We start from the raw sequence: 17,589 nt of genomic DNA, 5'->3' as shown, positions 1-17,589 counted from the left end.
GAGGGAGGTGGGTACTTGCTTCCATCACATGGTCCTTTCCCATTATACCCTCTTCTGTGGACTTGCTTTAGGCATTAGATGTGTTGAAGAGACCTGCCCAGAGGTTGAATTTTTACAAATTTTATGCTCTTTCCCTCTCTGTCTCACATAAATACCTCTGACCCTTAATTTGATTTTCACTACTTACTTTGTAAGTAGCTGGCAGCCAAATCGAATAGCTCTTCATTAAAAAAATGAAGCTATCCACAAGTCCTCTTAAAACGCGAGTGGCCGCCTGTCTGTCGAAACTGGTCACCAAGGCTCTGTCCCTCCTCTGAAGTGTTATTTATGGCCTTTGATCAGGGGCCTTAGTTTGGTTGCTGGGTCATCTGCTGCCCATCTCTGCCCTGGGAGGCAGACATCCAAGTGCCCCAAGAGGAGGGAGTGTGTTTGTCTAGGTTTGCTGACCTTCCATGCAGGCTGGTCAGCCCAGCTCTCCTGGGGTGGACCATTGGGGTGGCCGGTGAGCTGTGTGCCTTTGTCTTACCCACTGGGCCTTGTGTGTGTTCAGTGGATGAAGGCTGACGAGGTGGAGAAATCCAGCAGTGGCATGCCCATACGGATCGAAAACCCAAACCAATTTGTGCCTCTCTATACTGACCCCCAAGAAGTGCTGGACATGCGCAACAAGGTAAGGTGTAGCTAACTGCCTCCCATCTCTTCTCCCACAAGGGTGTAAGGAAGGGGCGTCCACAGGATGTGCCCGACTTACCCCAGGTGCCTCTTATGGGAAAGAAAAAAAGAAAGCGTTAGTTGCTCAAGTCATGTCCAATTCTTTATGACCCCATGGACTGTAGCCCACCAGGTTCCTCTATTCATGGAATTCTCCAGGTAAGAATCCTGGAGTGGAATAGCAATCCACTCCCTTCTCCAAGGGATCTTCCAGACCCAGGGATTGAACTTAGGTCTCCTGCATTGCAGGCATATTCTTTACCGTCTGAGCCACCAGGGAAGCCCACACGGGAAAGAAGGTACCATTTATTGGCCGTATTCCAGGCACGGTGCTAAGTGCTGTGCTTTTTCCATCACGTGTAAACATCTAAGACAGGGGTGCTAGCTTCAGACAGTGGATGTGTCTACTGCTGCTGCTGCTGCTGCTGCTAAGTCGCTTCAGTCGTGTCCGACTCTCTGCGACCCCATAGATGGCAGCCCACCAGTCTCCCCCGTCCCTGGGATTGTCCAATGAGGCCCCCAAATTGAATTTTTACAAATTTTATGCTGTTTCCCTTTGGCTCATTTTCAAAATTGCAAAATCCTTTATATTTATTTCTCTACCTTGGCTTTATAGTTCACTCACTTATTTTCTTCATGTTACTTTAAATACCTAAGTTGGAACAGAACCACCTCCAATAGGTCAGGCATGCTCTCGGAGCAGCGTTTCAATGTGTGCGCCTCTGAAATGCAGATTTCTGGCTTACCCTCAACCCTCCTCCCACGGGTTTGAGATTTAACAAGTAGGAGGTGTCCCCCTTCCCCAGAAATCTGTAGTTTAAACCAATTCCTCAGGGACTTTATAGGAATATTGAAAATTGAGAATCCCCCTCAAGGATCTACCATGCCTCGTTTCACTCTTCATCTCTTACAATGACCTTCTTAGAGTCCATGAGAATCTGGTGTTTCACATCAACTACTCATTCCCTGGACGTGATGTGTTACTGTGTTATGTTCACACCACGCTGGGCGGCCTATTAAGTACGCCTTGCTTCTGGACCGCTAGCTCACTGTTCCCCCCGCCTTTTCACACAGATTCGAGAACAAAACAGACAGGATGTGAAGTCGGCAGGGCCCCAGTCCCAGCTGCTGGCGAGCGTCATCGCAGAGAAGAGCCGAAGCCCGGTACAGCAGATGCTGCCCCCGTCTGCAGGGGAAACGAGTTTGCCTTCTGGGTCTGCAGTGCCTGGGGCTGGGCGGCAGGACCCCTGAGCCCACATATGCCCACCTTTCCCTGTGCTCTTGGGCGCTGGTGCTCTTGCTGCAAAATGGATGCTGTGAGGACTGAGGACAGTGTCTTATCGCCCGCTGTGGGCGCCGGGAGGGCCGGGAGAAGGGGTGGGGAGCAGCCCAATCCGCCCACCCGCCGGAGTGATACGAAGTGATATGGCTTCCCTGGTTCCCCTGTGGAACTCCTGTCTGCCCTCTGCCAGTGCTCCGCAGGGTGGGCTCGCAGGAGCAGCGGCTGGCCGCTCCCAGCGGCTCTACAGCTGCCTGCTCCAAATGGTTCTGTCCTCTGTGCTTGAATATGGCATCATCAGGCCATACCTCTGAGAGGATGCCCATGTGCTCTCAGAGGGCAGACATGTATATAAGGACAGGTGCTCTGCAGGAGGGGGAGGGCCAGTGAGTTGCCTGCAAAACCCACATGGAGTTAGAAAATACAAAGTTGTTTCCATGCTTGAGATAGAACAGTGTTTGTGTAGTGCTTAGCGAAAGGGGTAAAGGTCAGAGTTCTGGCTTGTGTTGGAAATCATTGCTGCTCATTGCAAAGTCACAGTGGCATCTTCCTTAGCAGTAACGGCTGGGGCTGGGTGTGTGGAGGATTCAGGAACCATTCCTCTCTGCAGAGCAAACTAATGTCATGATTGCAGATGGGGCTGAAATTCACAAGATGGGTGCCCATTGGCAAGGGAAGTGTGAAGGTCATGCCATCCCCTCCGCCCCACCCCAGCTCAACCAAGAGGAGGGACATCAAATGTGCTACAGGGTCAAGGATAGACATACTCGCCCATAATATTGGGGGGAGGTGAGAATTCAATACAATGAGCAAAATTATTAAAAACGCTGCCATTTATACTGAGTGCTCTCCTTGGAGTCCCTCTTCTTGGGATCTTGGTGTTGGACTCTCCTGTGAACCCCATAATTGATAGGCCCAGTGCTGCCCTTCTTTCGGTAGGAGCCCAGGGTCCATCATCAGAATACCTGCTGGGCCAGAAACAGATGGCCTGAGAGTTAGTGATGTGGGCCAGCTGCTCTGGCTCACCTCCCTTGGGCTTCACTTTCTTTGGCTCTTCAGCTCCAGAGCACTGTATCTTCAAAGGCCAAGAGGAGGATGCTGAGTTAGGATAAAGGGATAAAGGGCTTTGGGATCTGAATATCAGTCCCTGTCCTGGGTGAGAGGGGTCAAAGGATTCCCGGAGCTCACACAAGGCCCAGCGGTGAGCTCTCCAGAGCCAGGGGCTCCCCAGAGGTGTTGAAACACAGTGATTTTGCCAGTGTCCCTGTGGGGACCTGCAAAGCAGGCAGGTTGAAGATCCAAGATTCAAGACCTTGACTTCCTTGAATTTATGACTGTGTGCACAACAGAACTAACAGTTTGGACTGAGAATGCTGGAGTCACTGTGTGTTTTTTGCATACGAATTCACTGCTGTGTGCTGTGTGGCTTGTGCTGCTGCTGGGGGAGGAGGGGTGGTGGGTGGGGAGTGGCTGGCTTGAAGCTGGTTGAGCCAACGCTTTGCTTGCTGGCTTTTGGCTGGCTGACTGTGGGCCGCTGACTGTATTTGCGTAGTGACAGCTTGCAAGTGTCCACAGGAGAGATTGCAATAAAGGTGCATCTTCCTTCTCCTTGGGAGCATCCTTTGATTTTATTTCCGGGGCAGAGGGAGGTACCCCTGCATTCATCCAGGCAGTTGCAGAGAATCCAGGTCTTGGGGTGAGATAGCCGTGGGAAGGAGTGAGCAACCCCACCCCAAGGCCCTGAGCTATTCCCAAGGAGCTGCTTGCCACGCTGTCCCTAGCAAGACCATGGGCAGCCACATGAGTCTGAAAGGAAGCTGGGGCCTGGGCCCCGAGCACGGCGTTCAGAGGGCAACACGCTCTGTGGTTAACTTTCAGTCCACAGACAGCCAGCTGATGTCCCAGGGCCAGGCGGATGCCAAAGACGAATCCGAGGAGACGGCACCCAACCCCTTCAGCCAACTCACAGACCAGGAGCTGGAGGAGTACAAGAAGGAGGTGGAGAGGAAGAAGCTAGAACTGGAGGGTAAATAACCCTGGTGGGGGGCCAGTGCTTCAGGACCTGTCGGAGGGAGGGGAGAGCTTGGGGCACCAGGGAGGCAGCAGAGAAACTGAGGCCATCACTACCCCCTGCTACCCACCCCCAAGCAGCCGGACCCACTCCTTCCTGCCCACCAGAGCCCCAGGGCTCCATCCAGGCTTCTTTGCTTTGTTTTCAATCTTCATTTGCTTCTCTGTGCCTCTTCTCTCCTATGTCTTCAATTTGACCTTCCTGCCTCATCACCAAACAATATTCTTAGGAGCATAATACTGTTATCCCCAATAATGCCCCTCATGGCTCCTACCTGGCAGTGGTTACATGGTGCTCCCATGATCCCATTGGCGCTCTCACCTGGGAAGAAGGAGTTAATCCATGTGGTGCTTACTTAGAGTAGCACCATATAAATATGGCCTAGGTCAGTAAGCACCAGACAAATGTTAGTTATAATAATATGATCATTATTATAGTGATCACTGTTGTTGATGGATCTATCTGGTTTTGGTATAAACCTGGAAATCAGAACTGTCAGCAGCCAAGGCCTTTATGTCAGAATCTCAGTCAAGCCCATCCCTCCACGCTGACTCTTGCGAGCTTGTTCATGCCTTTGTCCCTTCCTGGCAGAGTTTCCCTTCTTGGCTACCTTATTCAATATCGTCTACACTTCAGGCTCTGCGGCAAACTTCTCTCCACCTAGGAAGCCCTCTCTCTTCCCCTCATGAGCTGTCCCTTCTCTTTGCTCTAGATGCCCTTGGGGTCTGCGACACAGGACTTAGCTCTTGATTTTGTCCACCAGACAAGATGATGCTGAAAGCTCAGCCTCTCTCTGCACCAGTTGCAGAATCAAATCTCAGAGACAGAGTTTTGGGTGAAGTAGATAGGAGTAGCTTTACTGTTTTGCCAGGCCAAGGGGGCAATGGTGGGCTTATGCCGTCACAACCATGTGTTCCAACTTAGGGAAGATAGTGAGAAATTTAGTATTAATTGTCCAAAGAGGGCGTGATCAGCTCATGGACATTCTTTGGATGGGTTGGTGGTGTGGTAAGTTGGAGTCAGCATCATTAGCCTTCAGTTCCAACTGATCTGGGGTCTGCATGCTTGTGGGCAGCATGTCATTATTAATCATTACCTTCTTCCACTTGGAGGGCATTTCAGTATCTGCAAAATAGCTCAAAGATATGGTTGTGTGCATCCTCTGATGGGCCTTGCCCCAAGGCTGCTCTTGCTGTTTGTTTCTCCCTTGTCTCACCTCCTGTCCCTTTGATAATTAACAACAGCTTGAATCTCCCCATTGGAACTCAGGGAAGATCATGGAGGTTGAATGAGAGTAGCTTTCTATAATCAAAGAGATGAGGGACAGAGAGGCCTTGTGCCCAGGAGTCCCACAGGCCCCTGCATGGTATCAAAGGCTTTTATTCCCTCAGGGAAGGACCTTTTTCCACGTCCTCCCTTCCCACCCAAAGTCAGCCATCTTCCTGGGCACAAAGGCACTAGAAGAACCCTTGCCAGCTTGCTTGGAGTTCTCACATGCCAGTCAAAGAAGTAGATAGAAAAATACAGTGCTTTTTGTCTCTAGAGATTGTTTGGACTGAACATGTAAATTACATAAATAATATGTGAGCTGCATACAAATGTTGGGCGGGAATTTCCCTGCAGTCTTGCGTCCACATCAAGGGTAATATAATCCATCCAAGGATGTGATTTGATAGAGGAAACAGACCTAGACTCTGACTCTTCCCATTTGCCTCGCCCAGAGTGTAGCAGACATTTAAAAAAGTGTGTGGGCGGGGGTGGGGGTGGGAGTGGGGGGATGGGGAAGCAGCTAATTCCAGTTAGGGGAAATGAGGACCAAGTAGAAGAAAGCATTGCCTCAAAGCACTCTGTCTGCCCATCTCTCTTCTGCCTGACCTCTGTCCTGAGTTGGTTTTCTGTGTTTTCAGGAGAGAAGGAGCCTGCCCCAGAGGAACCTGGCTCCCCTGTGAAGTCTGCACCTGCTTCTCCAGCTCAGAGCCCAGCCAAGTCCGAGCCAAAGAGCCCCGTGGGCTCTCCCTCCAAATCTGTGGATGGTGAGTTGAGCTGAAGTGCTCGCTGGCAGGGAGGAGGCACAGACCCAGAAAGGGGTCTGCATGGAGTTGTGCACTGCAGCACCCCCGCCTTTTGACACATGCTGCCCTCCTACCAGAAACTCCTTCCCCTCTGCTATTTCTAGGGATCCTGAAATAGAGGTTGCCAGTTTTAAGCTTGTTCCATTCACAGGCTGTGACAATACACCTTGCGGGTATAGCCCGGTCTAAGCAATGCTGAGTATGTTAATGACTGGCCCATAGCCTCCTCATCTTCAACTCAGGCCAGACTGCTGGTGGGCCTTTCAAGATGCAGCAGCCCAGTGCTTAGACTCTACTGTGCACAGGGATCACCTAGGGATCTGGTTAAAGTGAAGATTAAAATGTTAAAATTAAGATGCAGTTAAGTCTGGGGTGGGACCTGAGACCCTGCATGTCCAGCAAGCTCCCAGGTAAGGCTGATGATGTCCTTGTCAACCTTGATTGTGCATTAGAATCACCTGGGGAGCTTTACCGTTCCTGACACCTGCCAAGGTCCTACCCCAGTGATTCCGAGTTCAGTGGTCTAGGAGTAGGGGTGGAGGAGTGCAGCCTAAAGTGATAAGATCTCTCTCCAGGTGAGCCTAATACATAGCCCAGGTTGAAAACCACAGCATTAGATGCTGGTTTATAGAACAGAGCTCTAGGCCCAACTCAACTGGTAACTAATAAGAACTCAACTGCTGATTTTAGAAGATCAGTCTTCATCCCTCAGTTTCCTTGACTGTCAAATGGGGCTACTAATATTGCTATTTTTCCTTTTGAAGGTTTTTTTTATATATAAGGGAAGGTATAGATGAAAACATACTTGGAAAGAGTAAAAGCATGATTTAAATATAAGATCCAATTGTGGTTATGATTAATAATATAGGTTTGGTAGATAATAATAATAATATCGTCCTAACCCTAACCCTAAAAACCCAAAGGAGAAAAGGAAAGATATACTCATTTGAAGGCAGAGTTCCAAAGAATAGCAAGGAGAGATAAGAAAGCCTTCCTCAGTGATCAATGCAAAGAAATAGAAGAAAACAATAGAATGGGAAAGACTAGAGATCTCTTCAAGAAAATTAGAGATACCAAGGGAACATTTCACGTAAAGATGGGCTCAATAAAGGACAGAAATGGTAGGGACCTAACAGAAGCAGAAGATATTAAGAAGAGGTGGCAAGAATACACAGAAGAACTGTACAAAAAAGATCCTCACAACCCGGATAATCACGATGGTGTGATCACTCAACTAGAGCCAGACATCCTGGAATGTGAAGTCAAAGGGGCCTTAGGAAGCATCACTACAAACAAAGCTAGTGGAGGTGATGGAATTGCAGTGGAGCTATTTCAAATCCTGAAAGATGATGCTGTGAAAGTGCTGCACTCAATATGCCAGCAAATTTGGAAAACTCAGCGGTGGCCACAGGGCTGGAAAAGGTCAGTTTTCATTCCAATCCTAAAGAAAGACCGTGCCAAAGAATGTTCAAACTACTGCACAACTGCACTCATCTCACACACTAGTAAAGTAATGCTTAAAATTCTCCAAGCCAGGCTTCAGCAATACGTGAACCGTGAACTTCCAGATGTTCAAGCCGGATTTAGAAAAGGCAGAGGAACCAGAAATCAAATTCCAACATCTGCTGGATCATGGAAAAAGCAAGAGAGTTCCAGAAAAACGTCTATTTCTGTTTGATTGACTATGCCAAAGCCTTTGACTGTGTGGATCACAATAAACTGTGGAAAATTCTGAAAGAGATGGGAATACCAGACCACTTGACCTGCCTCTTGAGAAATCTGTATGCAGGTCAGGAAGCAACAGTTAGAACTGTACATGAAACAACAGACTGGTTCCAAATAGGAAAAGGAGTACATCAAGGCTGCATATTGTCACCCTGCTTATTTACCTTATATGCAGAGTACATCATGAGAAATGCTGGGCTGGAGGAAGAACAGGCTGGAATCAAGAATGCTGGGAGAAATATCAATAACCTCAGATATGCAGATGACACCACCCTTATGGCAGACAGTGAAGAAGAACTAAAGAGCCTCTTGATGAAAATGAAAGAGGAGAGTGAAAAAGTTGGCTTGAAGCTCAACATTCAGAAACTAAGATCATGGCATCTGGTCCCATCACTTCATGGCAAATAGATGGGGAAACAGTGGAAACAGTGGCTGACTTTATTTTTCTGGGCTCCAAAATCACTGCAGATGGTGACTGCAGCCATGAAATTAAAAGACACTTACTCCTTGGAAGGAAAGTTATGACCAACCTAGACAGCATATGGAAAAGCAGAGGCATTACTTTGTCAACAAAGTTCCGTCTAGTCAAGGCTGTGGTTTTTCCTGTGGTTATGTATGGATGTGAGAGTTGGACTGTAAAGAAAGCTGAGGGCACAATTGATGCTTTTGAACTGTGGTGTTGGAGAAGACTCTTGAGGGTCCCTTGGACTGCAAGGAGACCCAACCAGTCCATTCTAAAGGAAATCAGTCCTGAATTTTCATTGGAAGGACTGATACTGAAGCTGAAACTCCTATACTTTGGCCACCTGATGCAAAGAGCTGACTCATTTGAAAAGACCCTGATGCTGGAAAAGATTGAGGGCAGGAGGAGAAGGGGACGACAGAGAATGAGATGGTTGGATGACATCACCGACTCAATGGACGTGAGTTTGGATGAACTCCAGGAGTTAGCGATGGACAGGGAGGCCTGGCATGCTGCGATTCATGGAGTGTCAAAGAGTCAGACACGACTGAGCGACTGAACTGAACTGAATAATATCGTCTACACCTCCCAGATCATGAAAGTGGCTTTAATGAGCTTCTGGAATCACTGTGGGGAATGAATGCTCCTCTCCTGGGTTCCCTGGGGCCCTCACTAGGGAGGGCTGGACCCCATGCAGATGGTACCAGCTGGGTGGCCTGATGGACCCTTCCCCTTCCTGGGTAGAATGGCCAGACATGTGGATGCTGCTTGCATACCACAATCCTGAGCTCCTTCTGTAAGTGAGTTGCTGCCTTGACTGCAGGCCTAGCACTGCCAGAGGAAACCCATCTGCTTGGGGCCAGAGCCTGGGTGGATGTCCCGTGACTGTGTCCATCTGTCTCATCACAGTGTTGTCGGCCTGTCTGCACCAGTGTTTTCCTTCCTCTTCCCATTTGTGCCTTCATCAAAGGAGTTTCCTCTGATTCTGAATACCTGTCTCTGTCAGAAGTACAGAGATGCTGTTTACTAACTTACTCCAACACTCACAATGTGGGGAGGGAGGAGTATTTCAAAGGAAATAGATTTCTCCTCAATTTTTAATTTGCAGTTTACAGCCTTGCCTTTGGGAGGTTTCCTGACTGTAAATGCCATGACCAATTCCACATGTGCTGTGCATAGCCTAGGCTTCCTCTAAGAGAGATGTACTTATGCACACTCTTGTATTCATGCAGGGCACACCTCCCAGAAGCAGCAATCCCCCACAGTGAATGCACTGTGGGACCAGCTGCTGGGTGCTCCCCTCTGGCAGTTCCTGTCGCCTCAGGAGCACATCTGCAGCCCATTCCTAATGCATGGGCCCATCTAAGGAGCCCATGGTGTCTTCTAGGGCTGGAGGCCACAGCCTGAATGACTTTGGGGCACAACTGCCAGATCTGGATGCAGAGAGCACCCAGCCTGACTGCTGTCTGCAGCATCCCTGCAGCCAACTGCAGGAAGGCGATGCCACTGAGAAGAGGCTTCCATTTCAGCTCTTGGGAGCCCCTTAGAGCACTCTCTGCTGTCCAGTGGGACAGAGGGCAGGAGAAGGAGGATGTAAGGGGTGGGATCACTGCTTTCCCACTGGCTGAATTCCTGCTTTTCTCTGACCCAAATCCGTGCTCCATGGAGAGGCACACCCCAGTTGAGTTGTTAGAAAAGGGACTTCCTGAAATAGACAGAGTTGGGGAATGTGGACCTCTTTGGAGCCGACCTCATGTGATGAGGCCCATTTGGAGCTGTCTAGGGTGACGGTTGTGAGGTGAGGCTGGGTGGCTTGGCCATGCTGCCCGATGTCTTGCCCAGCTCCTCAGGGCTAACACTCCAAGTAGCATCTGCACTTTCACGTGTAGCTCACCTATTGGGTCAAGAATGGCTTTTTCTCCATCTGTCACCATACTCTCAAATCCTCTTGTGCTAAATCACCTCACCATCACTCTTCCTCTGTCTCCTTGACTCCTACCACCCAGCCTCTCTGAAAGAGGCTTTCAAGTCCCCCTCTTCACCTCTGCCATCTCTCTCATCACCTTCTCTTTGACCAGCTCCTGACTGTCCCTGCCCCTGAGAACTCCATCCCCCCAGGAGCGCTGGCTATTCCCGCAAAGAAATAGCCCTGCGTTTGACGTTAGAAGATCAGCCCTGTCACTGACTAGTTTAGCCATCTCAAATAAGGTACTTAAAAACACTAAAGAATAGGGGACTAACATGAATCCTTGCCTTTCCTAATTCACAGCATCGTTATCAGGATAAAAGGAGCTCCTAAATATAAAAGGATCCAGTGCTGTGTTTTCATAAATGAGCTCTCACTGTGTACTGTGTTCCCAGGGTTGTGAGAGATACTATACTGCTTGCTGTTTTAAGTCACTAAGTTTTGGGGTGGTTTGGTATGTAGCAGTAGATAATTATTAAATCATAGCACTTAATGAGAACCGGTTTATGGAAATTAGTTCTTCTGTGGGTTGACTAGGCTCAGCGGGATGGTTCTTATGCTCCACTGATGTCAGCTGGAGCTGCAGTCATCTGGGTGCCTGACTGAACTAGAATTTCCAAGATAATGCACTCACATGTCAGGTGCCTTGGTAGGAGTGGCTGGAAGGCTGGGCTCAGCTGGGACAGTGGAATGGCTGGGCCTCTTTGTCTGTCTGTCTCTGTCTCTCTCCACATGGTTGTAGGCACTCTTCATGTGGCTTCTCCATCTATGTTCCCATCAAGGTTGTTGGACTTTATACATGGTGCCTCAGGGCTCCCCAAACAGAAGCTAGCAGAAGCTGCTACGCTTTCTTAATTCTTTAGCCTAAGGCTGGTTAGAAAGCACTTCCTTTAATGGCATTTCCTCTAGTGGCACTTCCCTCTGCATTCTATTGCTTCCTCCAAGTCACAGGGCCATCCCATACTCAGTGTGGGAGGGGGCCACACTCAAGTGTAAAATTAATATATTGGTAGTCGGTTTAGAAAAGGGCAAGATCATTGTCAAATGTCGAGAGAGGCTTGAACCAGACCATGGGGAGATATATGCTTGGACTGGCAGACAAGAGTAGAGTGAGCTTTCCAGGGTGTGGGCATTTCTGGGGGGGGACACTGGAGGACTGAGAGACAAGTGTTTGGATGCTGAGGGAAAGTGAGAAATCCACTCTGAGAGGTAAGTACCCAAACAAGCTTGGCATCTCCCTCCCAAAGCACCTCTCTTCCTCCTCCAGCCTCTGCAAGCCTTTCAGCTCTTTCCAACCCATGAGGGTGTAGATATTGTCCCTGACTGCCAAGCCCAGTCTTTCTCTGAAAGAGAAAGGGCACTCTCCCTACTCCCTTTCCTCTTCCTTCTGCTTCCTGACCATCATCCTTGGATAGACACCCCCATTTTCTAGCCTCTCTTTCATTCCACCCACTCCCACATCTGACTCCTACTCCCAGAGCTCCAAGTGCCCCATCTAGGAGAGAAAGCCAGTGATTTTCCTTAGGGGATGTGAGAAGGTGAGTTTCCAACTGCTTCTAGTTGCTGGGCCTCTTCCCAGCCTGGCCTTCAAATAGCTGAAGACCCATCAAGTTCTGATCTTACTTGTTTTGGGCTTTTAGCAGAGGAGGGATCTGGACTCTCAGAGCTGGTCCTTGATGCTTTTCTTACTGGGGCACAATAAGTATTTCTAGAGCCCTGTCCTGCTTCCCCTTCTCTTGGCCAGCCACACCCTTCCATGTTTTTGGTTTCTTCCAGTTGAAGGAGTGATGACCTTAATTTGGAACCTGACTTCTCCAAGGCCTATTGCCTCCCAGCCCCACTTTGTGTTTCTGCTGCTCCCCGAACAATTCATCATGAGAAAGCTCTGTATACTGCCAGCGTGAGAGATGCTGGCAGTATACTCAGCATGGTCTCATTTTCTGGATGGGGAAGAAGAACCTGGGTGTATGCCTGTAAAGCAAGACATGGCAGAAGCTGTGGCTCTGGATGAGGCTGCTGGGGTGGGCATGGGTGAATGGTGCTGTTGGAGTAAGGATGCCTGTTACCACCAGGACAGGAAGAGGCACATGGACAGAAAGGGGGAGCCCTCTAATCCGCAGTTGTGTTCATAGAGCTAGAAAACAGGTAACAAAGTCATCGGAGAGGGGGAGACTTGAGAAATATGACCTCATCGGTCACCTAAGTGAGGGGCCATGAAAGGAACAAAGAAAGTCCGGGAGGTTGAGAGTGGGGACAGGGGAGGAGGTTCAGAAGGTAAAGGCCAGCACACAGGCTGCTCTTTGTTTACATGGTTGGCTCAGGCTGTGACAAGTAAGAAAGATGACAATGTGCGGTGTTGGCTTGGTTGGAAAAAACGTTCACGTGTTCATTTGTTTGCTGATGCATTCAACCATTCATGGGTTCCACAGTTACTTTTTGAGTACCTCCTATGAGCTAGTTACATAAATAATTAAACACAATCTTATCTAATTTATTTCAGTTTTGAGGGAGGGGATAGACATTTAAAAGAAGTGATTGTTTTATATTGCTGTGATGGGAATTTGTATAGTAGGGGCCAAAAGGAGTGACACATTCTACCTGGAAGCAAGGATGGGATCAGGAAAGAGTTCAAGGGGAGGGTAAGACTCAAGCTGATTCATTGTGTGGGTGAAGGTTGGGGACATGGAGAAGATAGAGAAGGGTGGTCCAGGCAGAGGGAAACAGGCTGTGATGGCAGAGACGGGTCCAGGGACAGAGGGTTGATGAGGCCAAAAGCAGATGAGGAGAGGAGAGGAGAGCAGTCGGGGGAAGGTTGTGTCTGGACTGCTTTCCTGTGTTTAAGAGAATGGCCAGTGATGACCATGGGCATGCATAGTGGGAGAGCAGACTATAAGGGCCATAGGAGTCAAGGGCGTTAGAGGGCTTGGTAGGTGGATGATGGCAGGATGCGGGCCAGACAGTAGGAAGATGGGAGTCAGAGCCAAGGCCCTCAGTAGTAAGAGAGGACAGTCCTCAGGAGTCATTGGAGAAGACCTTGGTTTGCCCAGAGGGTTAAACTAGCCCATTCTAACTGTTTCCAAATTTAACGCCCTCTTCCATGTAACCAGATATTTCTTCAGTCTTTACCCTGTTAAAAACCCTAGCCCTTTCCCAAGATGTCTGTTTTGTCCCACTCTGTAAATGACCAGCCCCACCTTCCCTAGCTATCCCTCCCACTTACACACATGCGTACTCATGTGCACATTCACACACACACACTCACACACATGAACATGTACACATGTGTTCAACACATGCACACTCACACGTGTGTGCAATCACACCCGCACACTTGTGTGCAATCACATGTGCCTACCATGTGCACATTCACACACTTAGATACACATGCTCACTCATATGTGCATACTCACACACATGCACACGCATGCACTTTCACACATATACAAGCACTCATGTGCACTTACATATAGACATGTGCACACACATGCATAATGCACACACACTTGCACACTCACAGAAGTGCAGACACACACATGCATACTAACACCCAGTCACAGTCACAAATGTGCACTCATGCACACACTGATACATACAGGTGTGCATTCACACACATGCATGTGCACACTGACACAGATACACATGTTCACTCATACGTACATACTCACACACGTGTATACTCATACATGCACACTCATGCACACACAAGTACTCATGTGTACTCACATACTGACACATGTGCACACATGCATAATGCACGTGCACACGTGCACTCTCACACACTTGCACACTTACAGAAGCGTACATTCACACACATGCACGCACATGCACATCAACATCCAGTCACCATCACACATGTGCACTCGTGCACACATACACAGGTGTGCACTCACACACATGCACTCTCACACACAGATAACACTCACACGTCTCAGTTTCACAGTGTAAAGAGCACTAAGCTGGGACAGCAGGAGGCTGAAGTCTGTCCCCTTTTACTATTTCACTCAATTTTCCCATCGGTAAGATGGGGAGGAGCGAGATGATCCTCACATTCCCTTCTACTTTTCCAAGTCTACAGTTATAGTTTTCCTTCCTCCCTCCCCGTCCATGCATTTCAGAACTCGAATGGGGAGGAGGGTGGGGTGAGAGTGGGAAGGAGGAGGAGGGGCGGTTGGAGGGTTCTGTTTCTGGCCTTGAACGGGTGGCAGTCTGTAGGGTCTGGGCCACTCAGGGAACCCCAGCCTCGCTCTGCCTGCCCCTGCTCTGCCTACTGGGAAGATACTGCCCATTTTTTAAAGTTCCTCACTGGTGTGGGAAATGAAACGGGTATGAAAGCATGTCGTTTTCATATTTTTACTGGTGAAACTGAACCAGTGACAATTCTTAGACACCTCCCCTGAGCTGTCCAGCCTCTCTGTTGCCCGTGTCTTTTCCTCATTCTGTCCATACCAAGGAAAGCTCCCACCTGGGCCCTTGCTGAGTTGCTGCCACATTTGGACATCATGACCCATTTACATTTGTAGACAAGAACCCAGAGCCCCTAGCCCACCAAGGGCCTGTTCTCTACTGTGTGGGAGAGAGCCCTCCCCTGACAACGCGGGCCTGCCACTTCCACGGCTCTAGATTTCCCATATAGAATTGCCTGGAAATGGTTCTGTAGCCCCAGACAGAAGCTCTTGTCTGAATGAAATCTAATGGGTCATGTGTTTGGATCTTTTTCTAGAAGAGGCTAAGCTGACGGAAACAAGCAAAGACGCCACAGAGCCGGACGTGACGCAGCAGGAAGGAGTGGTGGTCAACGGGAGAGAGGACGGGCAGACAGTGGAGGACACCCTCAGCAAAGGCCTCAGCCAGATGACCACCAGTGCTGACACGGATGTCGACACCTCCAAGGACAAAACCGAGTCTGTCACCAGCGGCCCCATGTCCCCAGAGGGCTCACCTTCCAAGTCTCCCTCAAAGAAGAAGAAGAAATTCCGCACCCCATCCTTCCTGAAGAAGAGCAAAAAGAAGGAGAAAGTGGAGTCCTGATTCGCAGTCCCCTGCGGCTCCCGTTTGTGTCTCCCCTACCCCTGCCCCGCCTTCTCCCGTCTCTGACCCTGGAAGCATGGGGCCGAGGAGGGGTCGAATAGGCCCTGGGTCACACTCCGATGGGAAACTTAGAGATTGTCCCCCCCAGCCCCTCATTGTCCCTCTGCCCCACAGAAATCAGGTGACTTTCCCAAGGTCACTCAGCTAGTTCAAGGCAGAGCTCGCACTAGAATTCACGTCTCCTGGCTCGCGGTCCTGTGCTCCTTCCAGACACAACACTGCCTAGTTGTGGGCCACGCTCACAAGGATGCTGCCCCTGATCTGAGCCCAGGGCAAGGGGCCAAAGCCGGCCGCCAGCTCCCACCAACCAGGCCCCATTCAGACAGGCTGAGGCTTCCCTGAGCAAGGTCCTTGTCCTTGTGGGAACCCAGTCTCTTGCTGATGGAGCTATCACTATATGTAGAAATCTCTCTTCTCTTTCCTGTAGGGTAATAGCCCTGCTGCTCACAGTACCCAGACAAATGGACCTGTCCCCTCCACCAGAAGTTAATCCCTGTTCCCAAGGGCTGATGGCTTAGCTTGTGCTTCCCCAACCACTAACCTTGAGCTTTCTTCATGGAACCTCTGGAATGATGGCCGGAACAGTTGTAAGAGTGGGCAGGCATGAGGGCAGCCAGGTCAACCCCAAAGCAGGGGATGGTTTGATCAATATAAGAAGCCAGGGACTTAACACATTCGAATTGTGCATCTCAGGCGCTTGAAAACTAAAACCAAATTTAGCTTAGAAAAAACTCATCTCATGCTCAGGGCTGAAATTTGCGGAAATTTTGATCCTCTGTTAGCTTTGGGTTGTACCAGGAGGATCGGGACAGTGTGGATATATGACGCCTTTCCAGCTTTCCTGACACTTGAGCAACACTACTTGTCTGGTTTGCCTCCTGTCCAACATTAGGGGTCCCCTGACTTTCCCTCAAACCTAGAAACCCTGGCTCATAGCCTGGAACTGGCATCTTACCCTTGGCCCCTTGACCTTGGCTCCTCTGGGTTATGGGTCCAGCAGAGGAGAATGAGGTGAGCGCTTCAGAATTAATCCTCTTGGATCAGCTTTCAGAGAAAGGCTTGGGTGTCCCTGGCCTTGTTACTCTCTGTCCATCCATCCTAGGGCCTGTAAGAGCCACAGCTGTTTTTTAAATGCCATCACTATCTTTTCATACCTTTCTGTGGGACACTGATCTATGAGCATTGTTGGCTCCTAAAAACTAGACAATCCATTCTCTTTTAAGCACAGTGTCTTCAAAGAATATTTTCCCTTTCTGTCCTGAATATTGTCAAAGTATTTTTGAAAGTTCTTAATCATAGTTTTCTGCTTTTGAGCACTTCCTACACACACACACACTTACACACATACACACACACCATGTAGGCTTCACATACACTATATCCTTTAACTCTTGAGACAGTACTGTGATGTGGGTCAGATTATTCCCATTTCATGGGTATGAAAACTGAGCCCCCCCAAAAATAATTGACTTGTTCCAGTGACTTGGCTAGAAAGATCCAGAGCCTGGATTGAATCCAGGTCTGTCAGAGTCAGAACCTTTGCACTTAGCAGCTGTGATGATCAGAAAACTTTAATTCCCAAGAGTGGTTATTTTGGTCCAGGACTGTTTTGTTTCTGCAACTGGTTGTCCACTGCATAAGTGAAGGTGGGAGACCACCCACCTTTTCCCCCATCAGTGCAAAGTGAGTTCCTGGTGATTGTGGGCTGTGACTGGGCCAGTGTGGACTTCTGACAAAGGAGAGCCCAGAGCCTTCTGGTTGCAGCCAGGAGCACCATCCATAGTTGGTAAGGATGGGGTGAAGAAATGAAACTGACACATTACTAAAGAAAGCCCTATACGGGTGTCCCTAGAGCAGATTCCTAACTGCTGCCCAGACTCCTCTCTCTGTTTTGCTTCTGAGTCAAGTCTTGTGATGGATGACCCAGGTCAGTAAAGTCTGTGATGTGGGAAATGCCTTTCAAAGCCAATCCTTTGATGCCTTTTAAAGAAAACTATTTCACAGCCATCCATTCATCCTGATATTTGTTAAGGATCCACTCAGTGGTGGGCACTCTGCTGACATTAAAAGAAAACAATCGTTGTGACTAGAATAGTCAGTGGCAGGTGGTGTTAAGAGCAAGGTAGGAATGGAAACAGCCACTGGTGCAGCTTTCTGCGTTTGAGTGACCAGCTCAGAAATAATCTTGACTGACTCTTTGCTTTCAACAAATTC

At 49.1% G+C, this 17,589-nt stretch overlaps 1 protein-coding gene across 1 annotated transcript in view; it reads left to right on the top strand.

The window, feature by feature from the left end:
* Positions 1 to 15,315, top strand: part of ADD2 (adducin 2) — a 48,359-nt gene extending 33,044 nt beyond the window's left edge. Inside the window, exons 10-14 of the mRNA XM_068970973.1 lie at positions 551 to 670; positions 1,786 to 1,875; positions 3,869 to 4,016; positions 5,969 to 6,094; positions 15,008 to 15,315. Of these exons, the coding sequence (XP_068827074.1) occupies positions 551 to 670; positions 1,786 to 1,875; positions 3,869 to 4,016; positions 5,969 to 6,094; positions 15,008 to 15,315 (792 nt within the window). The remainder of the gene's footprint in view (positions 1 to 550; positions 671 to 1,785; positions 1,876 to 3,868; positions 4,017 to 5,968; positions 6,095 to 15,007) is intronic.
* Positions 15,316 to 17,589: the final 2,274 nt, after the last annotated feature.

This window comes from Capricornis sumatraensis, chromosome 1 (assembly GCF_032405125.1).
Source record: "Capricornis sumatraensis isolate serow.1 chromosome 1, serow.2, whole genome shotgun sequence".
NCBI classification, from domain to species: Eukaryota; Metazoa; Chordata; class Mammalia; order Artiodactyla; family Bovidae; genus Capricornis; species Capricornis sumatraensis.
This window is presented reverse-complemented; position numbering and strand designations above follow the sequence as displayed.